Source organism: Centruroides vittatus, unplaced genomic scaffold (assembly GCF_030686945.1).
Source record: "Centruroides vittatus isolate TY-2023 unplaced genomic scaffold, ASM3068694v2 contig_370, whole genome shotgun sequence".
NCBI lineage: Eukaryota > Metazoa > Arthropoda > Arachnida > Scorpiones > Buthidae > Centruroides > Centruroides vittatus.
Window position 1 is genome coordinate 1,913,208 of NW_027122193.1, and position 20,823 is coordinate 1,934,030.

General features: G+C 33.7%; 1 protein-coding gene across 1 annotated transcript; it reads right to left on the bottom strand.

The window, feature by feature from the left end:
- Positions 1 to 2,352: 2,352 nt before the first annotated feature.
- Positions 2,353 to 10,237, bottom strand: LOC136975332 (vitellogenin-5-like). Its single transcript, XM_067270387.1, has 26 exons — positions 10,173 to 10,237; positions 10,033 to 10,065; positions 9,810 to 9,955; positions 9,594 to 9,737; positions 9,338 to 9,502; positions 8,975 to 9,265; positions 8,755 to 8,894; positions 8,523 to 8,667; positions 8,029 to 8,136; positions 7,686 to 7,958; positions 7,386 to 7,622; positions 7,098 to 7,315; positions 6,930 to 7,021; positions 6,729 to 6,853; positions 6,332 to 6,457; positions 6,143 to 6,260; positions 5,855 to 6,035; positions 5,477 to 5,780; positions 5,200 to 5,412; positions 5,017 to 5,123; positions 4,236 to 4,344; positions 3,862 to 4,156; positions 3,636 to 3,787; positions 3,305 to 3,562; positions 2,789 to 3,236; positions 2,353 to 2,705 (listed from the first exon to the last, which is right to left on the bottom strand). Exons 1-26 carry the CDS (start codon positions 10,210 to 10,212, stop codon positions 2,428 to 2,430), a joined length of 4,746 nt encoding a protein of 1,581 aa, XP_067126488.1. The 5' UTR covers positions 10,213 to 10,237; the 3' UTR covers positions 2,353 to 2,427.
- Between the last annotated feature and the right edge of the window lie 10,586 nt (positions 10,238 to 20,823).

The window sequence follows — 20,823 nt, forward strand, 5'->3', positions numbered from 1 at the left end:
TTGGGTTTTTCGCGCGGGAATTATAAATCGGGCAATGAATGACTTAGCATTTAATTAATTTTTTTCGCATGTCTAGGGAGAGGCAACTGCCCCTCTGCCCCCCTCTGGCGACGCCCTTGTGCGTCCCCACTGTTTCCTTGCCGGAATCAGAGACGAGCCGCCATCTTGGAACCATAGGAAACGTTAACCTGATTGTGTCTACCTTTATTTTTCACCTTTGTTTGTTTTCTTAGACTCTGCTTATAATAGATATACAGTAGAGTTAATATTAAAGTTATAAGCAAAGATAATCGCTTAGCGGATGAAGAATTAGAAATGAATTTTGAACCAATTGTCCTTCCGGTCTAATTTACATAAATAAAAGCTCGTGTATTTTTAAAAATATAAACCAATAATTTTTATTGTTCGTTTACAAATAGCCAAGTTAGGTTATTTTGGTGAGCAACATTACATTTCTTTAAGATGTTACTATTACGTTTATTTGGCATCTAATTTGCATAGAATGTACAGTACATTGAGCGTCATCTGTTTGGCTGTGGACGTGAGTGGTCGAACAGCTGTTGACTGGGTGAATTTCGTACGACACATTGTGATTGTTTCATAGTCTAATTTTACCGGAATGAAAGTTGGATGGACCTGGTAAGTTTGTCGAAATCGTCGCGATTGTTGTGAGAAAGAGGTTCGACCTGTTTGTTCCGCATACGAATAAGTTCTATCCGGGAGCGGGACGTGTTTTAGTTTGGAAACAGCTAGAGATTGTACTTTCTGCCCCGAAAGTAAGTACCAATAAATCCAAAAATCGTAAAAGGAAGAATGTAGACATTTGTGTTAAGAATGTGGAAAAAGTTTCTATTATGGAAAAGGGATGAAGTTAGGAAAGAATCATCCGAACCATGTTTTTTACCAAATAAATCGGAGAAAACGAATTAGAAATATGTCAAAGGTGAGTGAAAGATTTTTTTTTTAAATGCCGGGTATAGTAAGTAGCTGAGCCGGTTGCCACCCTGTCAAATAACAAATCACGTGCAAGCTAAGCAAGCGGAAGCTAGACCACAAACATGGCGAAAGAGCGGAACAAATGTGCGTTGTATCACGTGAAATGCCACCTCGAAACCTCTAACGAGTGGAACTCAATAAGGCCACTCGTTATCTTGTGTTTCTATCTACTAGGCCACTAATAATTTTCTCTAATTTTTCGCTTTGTTCGATGTAACGTCTATACGGAAGAAATTAATAAATTATTTGATGTATATTGCATGGCTCTATTGCAAAATGGCTTTTATAGATGCTTTTGATCAGCGTCGGACTGGCAACAAATTTCGGACCGAGAATATATACCAAATATGAGAACATACATCACACTCGAGGCCTTTTTAAGGGAATCCGAACAGTTAACAACTGCAGTGTGTGCGCATATATAGTGTACCAGAGCCCCTATAGTTGACACTCAAAATTACCATGTGGAGTTTCTATTTCCCGGGACAAGAATTTACAGGTTGGATATGATGGCCGACCTTTCCACTGCCCTCGGAAACCCGGAATCGAGTACGAACGGGTCGAAAAACAGAATTTTTCGGGTGTCTTGCTAAGAAAAAGTCCTTATAAATGTGGAGACGGTACTTAAAACCAATAAAATAAACAACTTTTGATATCAAAAGGAAACACACATAATTGATCAGTCTATTTTTTTTTAGCTTATTTGGATCTTGACGAATTTCACTCGCAATATTGTTTCACTCGCAGTAGTAGTTTTGAGGACAACGGTAGGAAAAATTGCTGTATTTCGTTGCGAAAAGAAATTAAATGGCAATTGAAAATTTAAAATTTGGATACAACAAAGCGCGATATAACGAGGGGCACTGTATTTTGAATTTATTTCAGTTTCATCAAAGAGTTGCCCACCAATGTCCGAGTGGATAAAACTATTGAACATTGGTCATGGGTTCGCGCCTCGCCAACGGACTGGCCACGTGGAGTTTCCCTGGTTCTTCACGTTAGTAATATCTAAATACGGGCCAGTTTCCTCCCGGAACTGGCACTCCCGCCGAGGGGTGAGCGCCAGTACACTAGGGTGTTGTGATGTGAAGTACCAACAAATTACACGTGTATTGCATTATAACTAACCTGCATTAAATGATTTCTCGAATGCTGCAAATTTTATAATTGTTTTATAATTTCTTAACATAATTCATTCTGCAATGTTTTATGTACAGTACGTAACTCTTGTGTTTAAACTAAATATATTTGCATCTTTTAAAAAATGATTCCAATACAACTTCTATAAATTTCTGGCATATATTTGGCATCGATGCCATTAGAGTAAATACAAGAGAAGGAAAGAAAAACAAACAATTAAATAAAGCTATTTTTTATTTATTGAAAAAAATTAATTTTTATAATTAATTAGCAATCGGGTTGTAAAATTCTTCATACTGTAAGGACGGGCCGACAGTCGGTCGGAACAGTAATCATCTCCCGTAGATCGGCGGCCTTCCATTTCATTTGAATTACGCCTTCGTCGGCTTGTCTCATCAATTCTCGAGTGTAGGCGCTGCTTGCTGGAAGACAATGGAATGCCACAGATAATGAGGAAATTGCCTGTTCTCTACAAGGCAATTTGCATTCTAAAGTTGGTTGCAGTGCGAAACACACTTTGTCTCCACGTTGTATATATCTGGTTCTGTAACGTTTGCAAGCCATAGGCCCTAAAAATAAATTTGTTTTCATTGTAAATGTATCGGTAATGTTCAAAGAGTTATGTTTACTTCGTATATTGCGTACCTGTGCTACTCCATTGTGTTACTAAATCGCTGGACCCAAGCAGGCTCCGATTGGCTTTGAGATGCCCATAGAGGTTCCGATTGACTTTCCGGTGCCCATTGGCTTTCGGGTGCCCATTGGCTTTCGGGTGACCATAAAGGTTCTGCTTGCTGATGTGGATTGGTTCTCATTGTCCATGCTTGAGGACGTGGTGGGTTGAATGGATGGTCGACTGGTGGCATGTTCCAGAGTTTTGCAGGATGTCTAGCTCTGTTTGGGAAAGGGGGAAATGGGCTTTGGTTCGGACAATAAAACGGTCCTACCATCCTGGATGAACAACTATCTTCTGTGTATTTGGCAATAAAATCTTCACTCCGTTCAAAAAGGCATTCTTGCGGACCCACGAAATCTAAATAACTGTTTCCATTATAATCTCCACATATACCGCATTGCTTTCCTACGTACAATGGACTGACCTGCAATAATTAAAAGGTCATTTATAATACTTCGTCGTATTTAAAATATATAAAAACCTTATCCTTACTCGTATTTTGGCATTTACTCCATCGAATTTAATGCTGATTCCCAATCTCTCCAAAGTCAGAACTACGATGTTCAAATTGTCGCTCGTTTTTACAAGATAGACGTAGTCATCGAGGAAGCCGCCTCTCTTGATGACGTACGCATCGCCACACTGTATTACGTGTGTGGTCGAATCGACAGTAAATTGATATTCGCACGCCGATGGATTTGTAAGAGGAGGAAGTTCTATAGTAGTGCTTTCGGCAATTACTGTAAGTACCTGTCGAAGAGAAGTAATTATAATGGAGATATTATACTCGCTGGATGAATTCCGTCTTCGTTTCTGTAATTACTTTTTTATCGCCGCCGACTCCTTTAGCGTATACGGTATACAGAGACTGAGGAGAACAATCTTTCGATAATATGCGTGTACAGCTGTCTTGAGGATACGGAATGGTGACGTTATCCAATGTTGTGAGATAGTTTTCCATGAGTAGGCACTCGGCTTAAGGAAGAACAATGCAATATATTAATAAAATTAAAAGAAAACTACGATTATAAGTGATTATAAATTCTTACTGGTCAGATCATAATCGATTAATTCGTTCAAATACAAGTTTCTAGTTGGACACCAGCTGGATAATGGGTATAAGTAAGGAACGTAAAGTTTCTTCAAAAATAGATTTTGAGTAGGCATAAATAATAATAAATCAAGAACTCTCATGTCCACGGTCGGATTCTGAAAGAGGGCAACGAGTTTGACGTGGTTTGGATTATGATGCACGTCCACCGTGTTACGATCTACGTTGGGATACAGATAATGAGTAACCGCAGTTATCAGTTTTTCGGTCAAGTTTCTCGTAAACGGTGTCACCTAAACATAATAACAATTAAAATTTCGTTAAATCGAATAATAATGGTCAAAATTTTATAAGACGTGGCTTAATACTAACGGAAGATGGATAGTAATGCGCTTCTAAGACAAGTTTGTTCAAGAGGTCTTCTTTTAAAATGGCTAATCTACAAGGGAAGCTTAAGCTTTTTCCCATGGTCGTGTCAATTCTGATTGAGTCACGTACCAAGGCTCACTCGAAGACATCATTTGGTAATCCTGCACGTAATCTACTCTCAGCGAGGGAAGGTGTACTTTCTCGAACAACCCCTAAAATTAAAGGAAAGTAATAAATAGTCGTCTTTTGCGGTTTTTTGTTTTTTAAACTGAAAAATCGAACTTACCCTGATTTGGAAATAAGGCAACGAATCGATACAAGTGGGGGAAACTTTAGCCGTTATCACACACTTTGTACTAAACGGTGATTCTTGGTGAAAATGCAAGTCATTTGTTAATCCGGCAGTAAGCATTTGTGTTTCGATGCAAACCTATTACGATAATTTTCGATCACTGGACAATCGAAACATAAATTTTAAATATTGTAAAAAGTATAAAGTACCTTTTGGGGTAGCCACGTGGATATACTTGGTTTTTGATGCATAATAATAGTGGAACTTGCCGCGACGGTATGATCCAAAGAGACTGCGTAAATAAGATGTAAAACAACGGGACTAGTTCCGGTGAGGACGGCTTGAAAATTGATGATAGAGTAAGCGTTTTCTACTAGTATAGTGGGAATGGGAACGGGCAGGTTCACACGATCTTGAAATTGATGTTGCAGTTTGTGAATTATAGAAGCTACACGCGATTGGACGTCGGGAATATCGTGTGGCATTTCGTACGGTTTCCATAATGAATTGTATTCGTCGGGCAAAATATTTCTTAACGGTGACGAATCCTGCGCGGGATAACGTACAATCTGTCTGTCGAGATTCAACTGTAGCTTTACCTAAAATAATAAATCGTATTACTTAAGAATTAGTTTTTAAATAAAACCACAACTATAAAACAGTTGAAACACCTACTTGATGAGAGGGACTTGTTGGATCTGGTATCAATATAACTTCAAAATCTCGTTCTTTCCACGAAGGATTTTCTAAAGCTTTCCAACATTCTATTAAGGTTTCTTTCAAGGTTCTTCCTTTCTTCCATAATGGCAATTGAGCCCAAAAATCGTTTGTACGTGTCGAATACATTATACCCATTCCGATCAGAGAGCTGGTATATGACTTTTGATACTGCAGAAAAATATATTATTACCATCGATGTCGTTAATAATACGTCGTCAGAAACGAATCTTACTTGAATAGGATGAGGTAGGACTTGAATTGGCACGATATCTTTTAAGAATACCGGATCCTGGTTATTAAGCCAGACTTTATGAGCAAATGTTCCCGGAGTTGTCTTGTGACTTAACAATGGCGCATTCATAGATGGTTCTACAGACATTTCTATGTGTTTGGGTATGTGACTCGAAAAAGTTTTGTATTTGATACATATCTTTGCGGTAATTCTAGTGTGGTAACGTCTAAAAACAGCGCTTCCGTAACCTTTTCTATCGGGAAGAGTTATAGCCATTCCTACCATTAGCGGGTCGTAATGTAATCTGAAATAATTAAGAATTTATGTAAATGTCCTGGTTTCTAGATCCGCTATTAAGAAATAAGGGCGTATATTTACCTGGGTGTAACCTCCATTTTTATTTCCTTATTTTGCGGACTCATTTCTGTAGTGAATGCTTTGAATATAATTGAAAATGCGAGAGGATTTATCGACATTTGCGTTACGGGTAAACCTAATTCGCTGGGTACTATTTTATGTATAGAATTAGGCAACATTACCTTCACATAAACGTGACGTTTTTTTTAGACTCAAATCGTAAATGAATTGTTTAACTGTAGAAAGATATTCAATAAATTAGTTTCTCGTTTAAGCCTTATTTCAAATTAAATACTATAATTATCTTACTCTCGTGTATTATTTCCATGGCGGCTTTTTTATCTAATGGCACGAAACTAGTCCTATCGAAATATTTCAAGAAGAAAGTTGTCTTGAATATTTCTAGAGTACGGGGGGTAATAGGAATCTGCAAGAAGAGAAATTTTATCATTATTCGAATTAAAATCTTCCAATCAATTATAATCGGGCAAAACTTACGTCATCGGGGACTTGTCTCATATTGTCTGGCATTTCTCTGTCCCATGGACGAGGAATGTTCATTACATCGAAAATTTGCTGAACAGATTTGAGAAGCTCTTCGGTTCCTTTCATACTCGCTCCTATCTAATGATTACAAAGTATTTATTAAATGTAATTTGTATCGAATATTAAAATTAGGTTAATGTTACCTATGGTTCCAAGATGGCGGCTCGTCTGATTCCGGCAAGGAAACAGTGGGGACGCACGTTCTAACCTAACCTATTCCAACAAAACTATTAGAATAGGTTAGGTTAGGTTAGAACGTGCGTTCCCACTGTTTCCTTGCCGGAATCAGACGAGTCGCCATCTTGGAACCATAGGTAACATTAACCTAAAATTATTTTTAAAAATTTACCTCGAGTGGCATATTAAAGTACGATGCCCAATTGTGGGTTAAACTATGGTAGAAACTTCTCGGGAAGACCGATACATTGTTACTCGTGTAAGAGAGGAATGCCTGTAAACCACTCATAAGAGATTCTAGAAGATTTGAGAAATTTTAAATAAGTACAATTGAAAATTTCGTATTAAATGCTTGGAGAAGAATACCAGTTACCAGAATAAATATCCTTGAACATGAATTTAGAATATTCCAATCCAAAACTAAACTTTTTCAATTTAGGGAAGACAATTTTAATCCTGTCCGCTCTGTTAATTCGAAAGGTTTTTAATTAGTCGCGGTTTATTTTTAATAGTGTATAAAACTTCAAAATTGCAAACTTACATAGATCGTACGCAGGGATGGGTTCCATTACCGAAGTGTTTAAAAGTGGAATAAACGAAGCTACCCACGTGGTTGTCTTGTTCGCTGTGAGATTCGGTTGCAATTCTCTCTAAAACATGCATAGGTGGATCAGCGAACAAGATGACAGTGAATGCCGCTACCCTCAATTCGTAAGGTTCGGCTCGGTTGAAGTATATCGGAGTAACCAAAGGTAATATCTGAAGTAACGGTTACGTTATTCTTTACCTAAACACAATCGTTACGTAGACAATTTAAAGAGTGACTTACGTGTTTCGAATAATGTCCGACCATGTGATGCAAAGCGTATATTGTAACTTGCCTCAAGAAAGTACAAGAAGCGTGGTCTGTTCTGGTCTCGCTGGAATCGAAACAATTAATTGCCGTACCTTTAACGTACGGTTCCAAAGCACGTATTCCACTTATGTGAGCGACGTGAGCGATGGTTTCTATGTATATTGACTTTTCTCCGAATTCCATGGCCGATTCCAGTTTCTGTTTTATTTCCTAAAATGCGTATAAAATGTTAGAAATTTTAATAACAATGGGTAAATTAATCGATTTACTTACTCTAATGTACTCTTGCGCATTATGGGGGGTGCACGTGGAACGAAGATAAGGTTTCATGCGATCTCCTATATTACGATAATCGCGACCGGTGACGAAACTCTGGTAAATATCATATTTTTCTCGCATGATGTCTTCGACACGAGTTTCCATGTTTTCAAAATGGAAAGGATGAGGCTTGACACACGCCTCGTGAACTAATTTACCGAAAGCCACACACGTAGATCCCCAAACGTATTTCTTCTGTTGTATTACTTGTGTATTAAGACAAAGATCCTTCGAGTAAAATTGTATTGTTAGAATAATACAGTATATAAATGAAAGTTATATGCAATGGAATACTGACCCTCATGATATCGACGGTTTCGACTGTAGGAAAAACAATTGATTTTGGTACGGCTTCTATCGTTTCTTTGATTTCCATGTGTGTTAATATTTGATTTTCAATGAGTTGCTTCAAATAAATCACAGACTGTGTAGCACCAGATAATGGAAGACAATCGAGGAAGACTTTTCTATAAGCGAGGATGTTAGTCAAATAATTTAAAACACAGCAATTATAAAATTATTTCGAATACATTAGGATAATGTATTGTTTTACCTCAAAGCAGCGTCGGTCAATGTAGTTGGTTCTATTAGAATTTTCTTTCCTAATTCTTGAAACCCTGTTAAATCTAAAAGGCCCATTAACTTAGTAACTTTAGCAACTAATTGTCCTACAATATACGGTTGTTCACGATCCTGTGGATTCGAAACGAGTCTACTGGCCAGATTTTTGGTCAGTTGATACAGTGAATCGACGGGGATTCGGAGGTCAGAACCGGGGAAGAGAACATCAACGAAAGCACTGGCGTAAAGATGATCAAAGCCGTTAGGTGGACTAGGATTGGTTGTAACTTCATAACCGAGTGTAGGAAACGATACTGGGTCTGGGACGTTTGGTACGGTTCCTTTTGGTACACATTCCAGTAGAGTGATGTTAGTGCTGCGAAACGATTATAATGTACATACACGTTTTTTAGACGTTGAAACCAGCAATTAATCGAATTATAGAATAAAATGGTTTTCTTACCGAGTGAGAACGTCGAGTTCGCTTCCATCCACGTGTAAAGTAACCTTTCCATCGTTAACGAGACCTTCAATAATAGGCGCTTCTTCGGCTAAGCTTATGTTATATTTAGTAACAGCGTAAGACTTAATGGGGCTAATAGCCTGAAAAATGTGATTATGATGTAAATAACATCGTCAATTTGGACGTAAATTTATTACCCCCTTTTTTTTGCATGTTTTACCTGTTCAAATCCGCAAGGACACGCTCCAGTAACAGCATCGTAATCACCATGATGATGTGACATTTGCAAAGGATCTACAGGGTCGGATACCATTTGCGAGCGCGGATGTCCGTGACACATCCACGGGCATCCTTTAGAATCGAAGTTTTCGAATTCGAAAACGGGACGATTACGACAGTTGTGATAATCTCGAATTTTGGTAACGTTCAGAACTTCCGTAAATTGAGGATAGAATATATTATTTTCGGAAACCACGTCGTAAATGGATGTACATAAACCTCCAATTCCATCCTAGAATGAGTATTATATATAGAAATTTTCCTTCTTTTCATTTAGAAAGTCGTTGTTATTAATCGAAAATACCTCTAGAACACTGAATTCGGTAGGAATGATGTGTTCTTGTGGTTGCATGTTATCTGGACGGTGAGTCGGTGGCGGAGATAAATGAACTTGGAATTTTTCAGCGATGGCTCGTTTTACATTCCTCGACCATATTTCGTCTTCGCGAGACATTACAGTAGAAACAATCTGTAAATAGCATTTTGTACTTCCGTAAAACGAATTTTTACGTCTCAATTTAAAAATGGCCGAAGGTTATAATCGTTAAAATACGAATTACCCTTCCATCGAGATGTTTAAAAGCGAAAGGATATTCGGTCAAAGATTGGTACTTTTCATCCGGTGCTACTGGACAAGGAATATCTTCAATATCTACATCAGTTAAGTCAATCTGGGGAACACTTCCAACCATGACGTTTGACATCTAAATGTGCAACAACCATTAGTTACTTTTTCGTGGCACTAAAAGGACCAAATTGTGTGCGAGAAGACTTACTTGTACGACAACAGTTTCGGCATCAGTTGGGAAGACTTTCAAATCGCATGTCAGTACGAAAGCAGAATACAGTTGAGACATTGCCGGCAATCCGCTGTAGACGATCCCTTTGTATTTGTACACATATTCCTTATTTATCGAATTAGCTAAAAATATAAACGTTTTCGTGTCATTGTAACCAAAACAATTAGAATTTTTCAAATTTCGAAGAAGCAATACTTACTCCAAGGATCGCTCTTCCAGTGATGAGAACTCTCTGACGAGATATAGAAAAAAAGAATCGAGGTTAATTTCTCAACACCGAGATGGATTTAATTTAAATAATTACATTTTTTAAATGAATTCCGAAGTATAGAAACTTACCTGCAATGCAGAGAAGCGCCAAGCACAAAAGGAACCTCATCCTGTGGATGGAAAAGGTACCGAAAGAAAGGATTTGCCACGTTATATAGTCGATCCAAATAATCCTTCGACCAATAATAATTACCTAAAAACATCAGCTGATCCATAATATACAAAATGACCTTTGCGTGATTGCTTACTAAGCATCGAACAGCCAATTGATAGTCAAAATTCAAATCAGCAAAATGTAAAAAATCGTTTACTTGAAGTTTCTAGATATCTCGACGTCTTATTTTTTTGTAAATTACTTAAAAATTTAATATCATCGATAAATTATAATGCATTTTTTCAAAAAAACCCGTGTAACAGATAACCGGAGGAGAATTAATGAACAGTTCTACCAGGAGTCTCTTAAAGCATCCTTGTTTAAAAATAACAATAAATTTTCATCTACTTGTAATAAATTCTTGGCCTTTCTGGCTATTTAAATATAATTTATTAATTAGTGTGTTTTTTGCGGTGTAGAATGCACTGTATCGTCTTCGGACTGATTAAAGAGCGGGCGTAAACAAATCTAAAGCATAGCAGCGGGCGTTGGTACCAGATGTATGCCAATGTCTGCAACGTTCAGATCGCATACAACTTGTCGAATTTTACGATAAAATGCAAACTTCTGGTGGTCTTGACCAGCTGGAATGAGGAACAAGGAACATACAATCCGTTTTGCACGTGGAATTTAGGCAAGTTTCGAACCAGATTGCCAATGGTGGTAGGTGGTAGGAAGAAGAATGTGGAAATCGCATCGTTAATGCGTTAACGCTAGTAATTTCTGTGTTATATGTATAAAATTTCGAGTGTTTTTAATAATAGTTAAGTCGTTTCATGTGTTACAATATTATGTTTTGGCAAATTTGTCTAATTTTACATTTCCGGCTGTTACGTCGGCCTATACGTAACAAGGGAAACCATGGAAACTGTGTCGAATTTATCCCTCAGAGATTTTTTTTGCAAATCTTCACGTTTTGAGACCTCCGTTACTAATGTGAATGGTGGTTTTATCTGTATGGATGTGTGTGTTTGTGGAATGGGCACGATTTTGTTTTATTCTGTTTTAAAATTTACTTACACTGTATCTTCATTAGGTGAACAATTCAAAGTTTACACTTTCCTCCATTTAAAGTTTGGTTACTTAGATATGCAAAGCTTAGGGGTAGGAGGCCCCGATTAACCCTATACGAATTCCCTATGCAAACCGGAAGTCACGTTATTTCAATTCAAAAACTTCCCCCTGAAAAGAGTTAGATAGATGACCAGCATGACTATTGCTAACAGAAAAAGTAGATGATTACTCCACGCACAGGGCCAATTTGAGGTGGATAGCATATATTTTAAATTAAATAAATCTAAAAATATGATTAAAAATTGCAGTCCGGCATTGTGACGATGTGACAATAAATATTTGCTTGTTAATGCGTTAAATTTGTTTAAGTTATGATAACAGGCATTAGAGAGGTTGCTGCCGAAGTTTTCGTGTCTAAAACGTGAACGTCGAACGTCGAGCGCCGCCATCTTGTAAGCCTAGAAGTTTGGAACGTCAGTGGAATCATGCTCGACGTTCCAAACTTCTAGGCTTACAAGATGGCGGCGCTCGACGTTTGACGTTAGCGTTTTAGACACGAAAACTTCGGCCACAACCTCTCTATTGTAAATTCCAAGTTTTTGCAACAGAAAAAATATTTCTTGCAAATGTAAATTTTATGTATATATTAATATAATAGAAATTTCTACATTTTTTCAAGCCCATTATACTGTAATATATTCTCACTCCTTTGGGATGATCTCCACAATTTGAACCATTTACAGCGGGGCGTTATAACTTCGTGAAACCCAGGAAAAATTTCAATTAGGGGCCTTTGTCCAGTATTGACTTCAGATATTTTTCTTCGAGGGGGATTTTTTTGGAGAAACATTTTCTTGTAAAAGATTGGTTTGGGGACCCCGGGCCATTGCCCCTTTTGCCCATAGAATAACAGGCTATTGATCATTTCATTTATAATTATTTTGTAAACGTTTTTATTTGCTTCTCTTTAACATTTTGATCACGAATATTTCTCACAATCCGTAGTTCTAATGATTATTCATTGAGTTTTGGATCCTGAATATTAATTCTCTAAAGTCCATCACCTACCAATTATCAGTTTAATTTTATTTTCACTTACGTAGTAAAATGGAGTTAGAATCCCACCCAGATATTCTTATATTATCCCCAAAACAATTTACTAATACCAACACTCTACAATAGTAAATTAAGCATCAATTGATCCTGATGTATCCTGAATATAAAGAAATAACTACAAATTCCATACTGAAAGAATAAAGTAAATTGGAATATGTTCTTTACATTTTTTACTTACTTACTTTAATTATTTAGACTTATCATTTTATTTACTTAATAATTACATTAAGTAATTTTTTATTTATTTCCATCAGTAAACATAAAAGGTCTGTTTACACACTATTATACAAAAAGATTGTATTTTGCATGTTTGCAACTTTTTTAAAATAAATAATTACTATATTCTCTCCACATTTCAGCATTTATTTTAATAATATATATATATATATATATTTGATACTGCACATTTATTTAATCATCAATAGCTTGTGTGTGATGTAGTATATTGAAATGTATACATTTGAACATATTCTCCTTCAATATTTCAGCCAGGAATTATCTACTTACAGTTCATTATCCTTAACATTTTATCTACAAAATTTTTAAATTGATTAGTTTGAATTTTATACTGATTATTTGCAATCCAAATCTGTAATAATTACAATAATGATAACATACTCGGTTGTGTATATTTTCTTTATAATTTAATTTTAGAGAGAGCTGAAACTGATTTTTCCATCTTGGCATTCTGTAATTCCCATAATTAAATAATACAACAATAGTCTATCGGTGGACTTTCTTTTATGTAGATTTTAAATCAGGAATCCGAGATTGATAATTAAGACGATATGTGATTTTTCTTAAAATTATAAAGCAAATTTTTGTGATATCGAAGATCAGTGTTTACCTGAATATGCAAATAAATCTATGCTAGCTTTGCATGATTATAGATTGACTCTGCATTTGTTATCATTGATGACAGATATTTGAAATGATTATCCATTCTTAACTATATATATACACATAAGAGAACAATTATTAAAAATGTTTCCAACATTTCTGTTTGATAAAATTAACTAACATCCTGTTCAGTTCTATTAGTGTTAATAATTAAATTTTTTTAATTAAAAAATTACAGCATACTTTAATTTTCTCAGAAATTAACTTCTGAATTGTCAGATTATGTTACCAGTTTTGCCACATTGGCAATAATTAATTAAATCACATATTTTATTATTATTATTATTCTATTTGCCATATAAGAGTCTTTAATTTTCACCCGGCATCGCTCGACAATTTAATTAAATTCTGTATAAAATTTTTGTCTCGACGCGCCCTTTAATGGGATGCAAAACTCTTATTGAATTAGGTTTTGTACCGTTTAAAATCAAATAAATTCCAAATTCAAATTCTAAACACTTAATTTTATTTGAAAATTATGCATTTTCTCATTATCAATCTTATTTTTCTTTTTTTTTTTAAAAAAAAAAAACCTTGCAAAAACTGAACCAACTCATACAATGATAAAAAATAGTAATGTAATAAGTCATAATTATATGTTTATATAGAAAAAAAAATTATATATATATATGTATATATATATATTTACATAAAGGTTAACAATAATTTAAGTTTTAATTAATTAATTCAGTTTTCTAAAATAACAACAAATTAAAAACTGGGATATTTTACAATATGGGTATTTTTTATTTTTGTATGTATGCAAAGTGAATACGAAAACATATAACACTAAAACTGGCCTTTATTCACCATCTCATTGCTTTTCCAGACCACAGAGAAACAACATACATCTAGAATAAATAGAATTAAATAACATAGTAGACATAACAAAGATACACGGAACATGAAGATACATAAAAACCCACAGAACTAAATCTGCAACGTGGAATGTAATTGGGAAGAGCTCTCTATAAAATTGTTGCATGGGCACATTTCAATCTTGTTTTTGTTTTTTTAGTTCTCCCAATTACTATTATTATTAATTATTATTGTTACATTCCACACGGAGCAGTTACATTTTTTTCATATTGTGATAACAATTTTTTTTTTTTTTTGAAAACAATTATAACAGAAAATTGGCAGTAGCACTTTTAACCAGGTGTACAATACCTGGATTAATATGTTGTAGATACAGATATTTGCATAGCAGGTCATATTTCCGACAAAAAAAAAAAAAAATTATAATAATAATAAACTAAGACGTCTTTCACACGCGCACACACGCACACAGAAAAAAAAAAATTGTTTGGCAATTATAATTAAAATAAGTACCTTAACAATTTCAATACGCATGCAATTTCTTGTGACATGACTGCAATTAACTTCGTTCTTTACTAGACGGGCGTTTGCTCCGGAGAGACCCAGATTTCTCTGTAACCGAATGTCTTACTCGAAAATTAATTGTCAAAACGTTCCAATATAAAATTTTTTTCTTTCTTTTCTCTCTTTTGTCTCAAATAACTTGGATAACAAATTGATTTATAATAGAAATTTAAGCCACGTAAATTTTTAACAAATCACACCAATTTCTTAATCTTTTTTTTCTTAAATTATAAAGAAATATTAACTATTTTAACAATATATAATAATAATAATAGTCTCGAAAATAAATCTCGACAAAAAGTATACAAATCTCCTTTTGTTGGTTTACAATCATATTTTTTTCCTTTTGTCAAATGAGAGATATTTATATCTTTTTTTTTATTTAATTTTTTTCATTTTATAAAGATGTTTAAAAATATATATACAAATCTTAAAAAGAAACATTTTTTTTCTTTTCTTTTTATGTGAAATTTTTCATGAAATTTGATATTTAACATTTAGTATTTTTTATATAATTTCAATTGTAAAATAAGATAGTTTCAAGAGATATACACACTTCTTTTTTTTGTTTTTATCCTTCTTCTTTTGATCTGATACAATTATTATTATTATTATTTTATTAATACATGATTTAAAATTAGAAAGTGTTCAATATAAAAAAGTAATCTTTGCAACTTAGTAAATACAAAATTATAGTATATTTTTATATATATATGTTACATTTTATATAATAAAACATTATCCTTACTAAGTAGGGAAAAACATTCTGTAGAATATCATTAGCGAAAAAGAAAAACTATTCGTAACAATCTCTGTCGTGCTACTTAATTAAATCTGTGGCCAAATCTCCGTTCCGTAAGACCGTGATTGACGTACGAAATCAATTTCGCACCTTCCAAACAAGGGGGAAATTAAAATCGAATTAAAAAAAAAACAAAAAGTTGTACTACGATATTTCATTTACAGATGGTGACAAAATATTTGCACACACATCACCAGAAGAACATTTGGAGCGTGCATATTCAAATTGTAATGAAAGACAGTACACTGGTATACACAAAGTTTATATACACATTCAATGTTCATATTAAGTTACAGTATGTTTGTTTGTTTTTACTTTTTTTCATTACAGGAAATGAAAAGATCTTTTCTGGATTGGTCGTAACAGCGAGGGTGGGAAAAAAAATAATAATAAACATGATTTACTAAAAGAATGTTTGCAACAAAACTTTGAGGTAGCTGTGGCTGAGATTCCACTGATATATATATGTATATATATATTTTTTTTTTTATTATTATTTTTCCTTTTTTCTGTACGGTCACAAATGTTAAAAACTAAAATATAAGACAGTGCGGACATAAAAGTTATAAACAGATAATCTATCGAACGATGACAAACTACTTATTTACGGATTATGCTACTGCATTTGGACTGCTGTCTGCATGATTTAATGTATCACAATCAGCACACTTCATCATGCTATAAAGATTATTTTGCATTGTCTGAATTCAAAAGAGGCACTGCACAATAAGTCAGTATGGCTTATAGGATGAACTTTTTTTTTTTTTAAATTTGGCAAAGCCTTCGTACGACGTGATATCCGATCTGCATTCGTTTCTTCAAACTGATATATAAGACTCGAAAAAACTTTGTACTCTCGCGTTTCCTCCGTCCCGATTATAATGCCACTTTAGGACCAATCCAGACGATAAACCCAGAACGATAAAGAGATGGCAACAAAAGAGGGAATTGATTTTGATATCTGAAAAATAAATCTACGAGACAACATTAATTTGATAAATTGAATTTATTAAATTTCCATATCAATCAATTAACCCTTCTTGCATTTTTCGTAAGTATAATAAAGAATTAATCGATATTCAATCGATTTACTATAATATATATATAATTTTTTTCCAAATGGCGTGTTATACTGCCTAAACGTAAGATTTTGGTTTAGAATTAACTGTGTTCGGTTTTTTATTCTAATTTTTTGACCGAGAGTAAGAGTTACGCTTGCTTTCGTTAACGCAGAAAGGTGTTGCATTCTGTATAAGATATGCAAATACTTTGTTGGAGGCAATTTCCAATTGTAACAAGATTTAAAAATTCAACATATTAGACACTTATGTACATAGATATATAAATCTTATGAAAGGAGAAAGGCCGTTTTCTTATTAGAAAAAGTCCTCCTCAAAATATCGATTTATCTTTGTCTAGTATGTAAAATCTTTCTACCTTATTACAAATGAAAGATAACTGTCGACGTTATCTAGTTTTATTCATTATAAAACGGTCGCTTTCCGCAAAGAACTGCAATGTAGTAGTGTCGAAACAATAGAAAACCTAAATTTTTCCATATAATAAATCCTATCCCTTGGAAGTCCAGATACTGCGCACATTATAAAATGCTTAGAATATCATTATGCAAGCATTATAAAACAACAATTATAATTGCATATTATATAAAGTGTAAAATTGCATTTTTGTTTTTTAAAAAGAAATCAAAACTTTATTGTTTCTCAATAACATGAATTTATTTTAATTTTATAATATAATAATAAAATAAATTCAAATTATTTGCTTTACCTGTAACGGCAGTGCCCGAATTGTTGGGGAACGTAAAGGAAATTCGAATAATCGTAATATTAATAGTGTAATATTTACTATAAAACCAGAAAGCTACATAATTCTTATCGAATTAAAAAAAATTATCTTTATAGTACAGTAATTATTTGCATATCGTGACTTCATTTGCATAATTAAAAAATTCTAAATCCAATAAACAGATACGACAGAAGTTTTATTCTAAAATCTGTTGTAAACCTTTATTATTTTAGTATAGGAAATTTTATAAATGAAACAGTAAAGATACTTTTAACTAAGCATATAGTAATTTTAAATACTTTCAATCTAGGATATGTTAAGTATGATAAACGAGAGTTGAAGCAGCTTTGATTTATAGAATTTTATATTCTATTCTTGGATCTATTTTATGTGGATGCGAGAGAGGTTGAGGCCGAAGTTTTAAACACAAAAGTGTGTACGTCGGACGTTCGGCGCCTGTAAGCCTAGAAGTTTGGCAATGGCGTTTGGAAAGTCGATGGAATCGAGCTCGACATTCCAAACGCCACTGCCAAACTTCTAGGCTTATGGAAAAGCGGTGCCGAACGTCCGACGTACACATTTTCCCATTTAAAACTTCGGCCTCAACCTCGCTATGCACCAACCGTAATTCAATTACCCAATCATTATTTCTCTTTCTTTATGGATAATCACAAGTCTACTTTCTTTTTGATTTAAAAGTATTTTTATGTGAAGTCTATCATATAATTTAGTATATAAATGTGAAATGATCAAATGTATTTGATACAATAATAATAAGAATGCTGCATTTATTACACACCCATCCATAATGTACATGATCAGCAGTGAATGAATACAAATATACAGCAAATAGCAATGTATACACATTAGTATTTGCTGTATATTTATGTTATATTTGTATGCTGTAAGAATATATATAATAATTAATAAAAATAAACAGTTTAGATTTTTTACTTCCAGAAAATGTACTATAACTTTAAACACACTATTTGAAAAGTATATAAATATGTAAGTGAATTATTTTATTTATTTTACACAAAAGATTATTATAAATCTTTTGTAATCTTTGGATTGTGATCTTTAGTCTATTTAATGTCAAAGCAGCGTTTTTATAATTTATAAGAAATAAACAGTTGCTCTAAATCTTACAATATAATCAAGCTGGGTTAATGATAATGATGATGATAATCACAAATCTCAAATAGTTAGGAATTGAAAGTTGAAATCTGGTACACAGTTAGGGTACGTCACGAGAATGTACACTAAGAAAGGATTTTTCGAAATCCCGGCGGAAGAGAGGGAGAGGGTTAAGGGTTACCCCGAAGAACTCTGCTTCTACTGTACCATTTTAGATGCAGCTTTTTGCATTTTTGCAGAAAATCAAACATAGTTTTAGACCCATCTAAAAATTTTCTAATTAGTCTCGGAAGAGGGGGACCTAATTCTTGCACCCGATGAAAATGGGTAAGATTGGCTATAATCTAATAATCTTGATCTTCGCTATTGTTACTTTTTCCCGAGCAATGCTGGGCTCGTTTGCTAGTATTCAATAATGCTAATAGACTGATAATACAAAGAATGCATAAAAAAAATATTCAGATGGAATCTGAATCTCAGTGATATATATAAAGAATGAATAATTACACATAATTTGGAGAGGAGAGTGTGCGGAAATGTTATTGGAATCTAGACGTAATGCATTGTTCAAAATCTGGAAATCCCAATCTTGTTCTGGCAATGGTTTTAGAATCATAATATGGTGAATAAAACAATCTACCAAACAAAAAAATATACTTTATGTACTTTATCCAGTTCAAAAATCACCTTGGAATAAAGATGGTCCTTCTTTGCTTTTAAATGGGCAAACAATAGAAAAAGTATTGTTTATCTATTTATTACTTGCCTATTTGGCTGACCACTGTTTGAAAATTCATAAAAAGAAAAGGGCCTCCTAGTGAAATTTACTATAAGAGATAAACCTGACAATTGGTTAGTAACAAGTTAATGCACAATCTTGTAAAGATTGTGCATTAACATTAAATAGTTAGAAAAGCATACAGTTTTATATTACTGAAATATCTTTGTATATGCAAAGGTTTATTTTGAGAAATGCAAACAACTCAAAATGATTAAATATATTGTGGTATCTGCAGTCATAACTTCAAAAACAAACTTTCCAGTTCCGTCTCAGATGATATGATGATTACATGAAAAACCTAGAGCATATTTAAATATATGTATACCTATCACAAAAATGAAATAAGAGTTGAGTTTCCAATTTCTCTCTATATTTTATAGTGATCGAGCATAATATTCTACAAATATTTAATAAAATAAACATCGGTAATATAGGTTAAGTAGTTGGAAAACGTTTTCCGACTCCTTCGGAGTTCTTCGTCGGGTTTACCGACGGTTATTAGGTGGAACGTCGATAAGCTTTTGGAATATAATGTATGAATATGGATTTGAAGAGCTAGTACAAAATTCAAAACCCAAAGATAGGTTGCAAATGCATATTCTCTCGTTTAGTCGAGATTCGACAAAAAAGTTAAACCGTCTCGTCAAGCGGGGCCTGCCAGGCCGTCGACAAGACCGTCTCCTCCCCGAAATTTATGCACGACGACGAGAAATTAGTTTTAAATGTCTCTGTTGCCTCTAACCATTTAAGACGCTCCATGCGGGGAGTAGTGAGGAGAGTCTGGCCCGAGAGAAGTCTGCTATAATTTCGGAATCCGCAGCGTACGTAGAGAGGGGCGCGGTAGTTCTAGCGTGTTGGATGTCACATTATATATATAATTTCAGTTTTATTAATAGGATTGTAATTTTATGAAATGTAAATAAAGTTATAGATGTCTGAATTCTGAACTTATGATGAGTAGGATCCTATTAAGTCAATCAGCTTAAGATTAATTCACCCAATTTAAATTGTTACAAAATCTTTAAAGAGCAGTAATTTAAATTAATAATGCCTTGTTATTTGATTATATATATTGTATTCAGTTAAATCATAATTTGTTATATTCTCATTCTTTATCAATAAATTATAATAATGTGGCACGCATTAAAATTACTGGTCTTTTTTTTTTTTCTTATTATATTTATTTCCTTCCTAATAATAAATGATAAAATATTTATAATGGTAATTGTTGCTAATAATAAATCATTTAATGTATAAGACGAGGATTGACAGACCCCACTTCACTAGTTAATTCTCTATTGATGTGCAATGGATTAGAGTTATTCGGAGGATGCGAGCAACGTAACTATAAAGCCATTCGCTGTAATAACAGGCAGCAACTATCTTATACGAAAAATATTACGGTTACGCGTAAGCACCGTGTAATATTTTTGAATTACAAAAGCATTTGATTAACTAAAAAAAGAAAAACACAGCTCTACATAAATGTGAATTCATGTAAATTAAGGAGATTGTTAAACCATAATTCAAGATTAATTAGATAATGCATATATGTTTGCACTAATTACAATATCATAGCAAATTTATTTTGTAAACTTTTATTTGTGCATACGTATTTTGTAATATA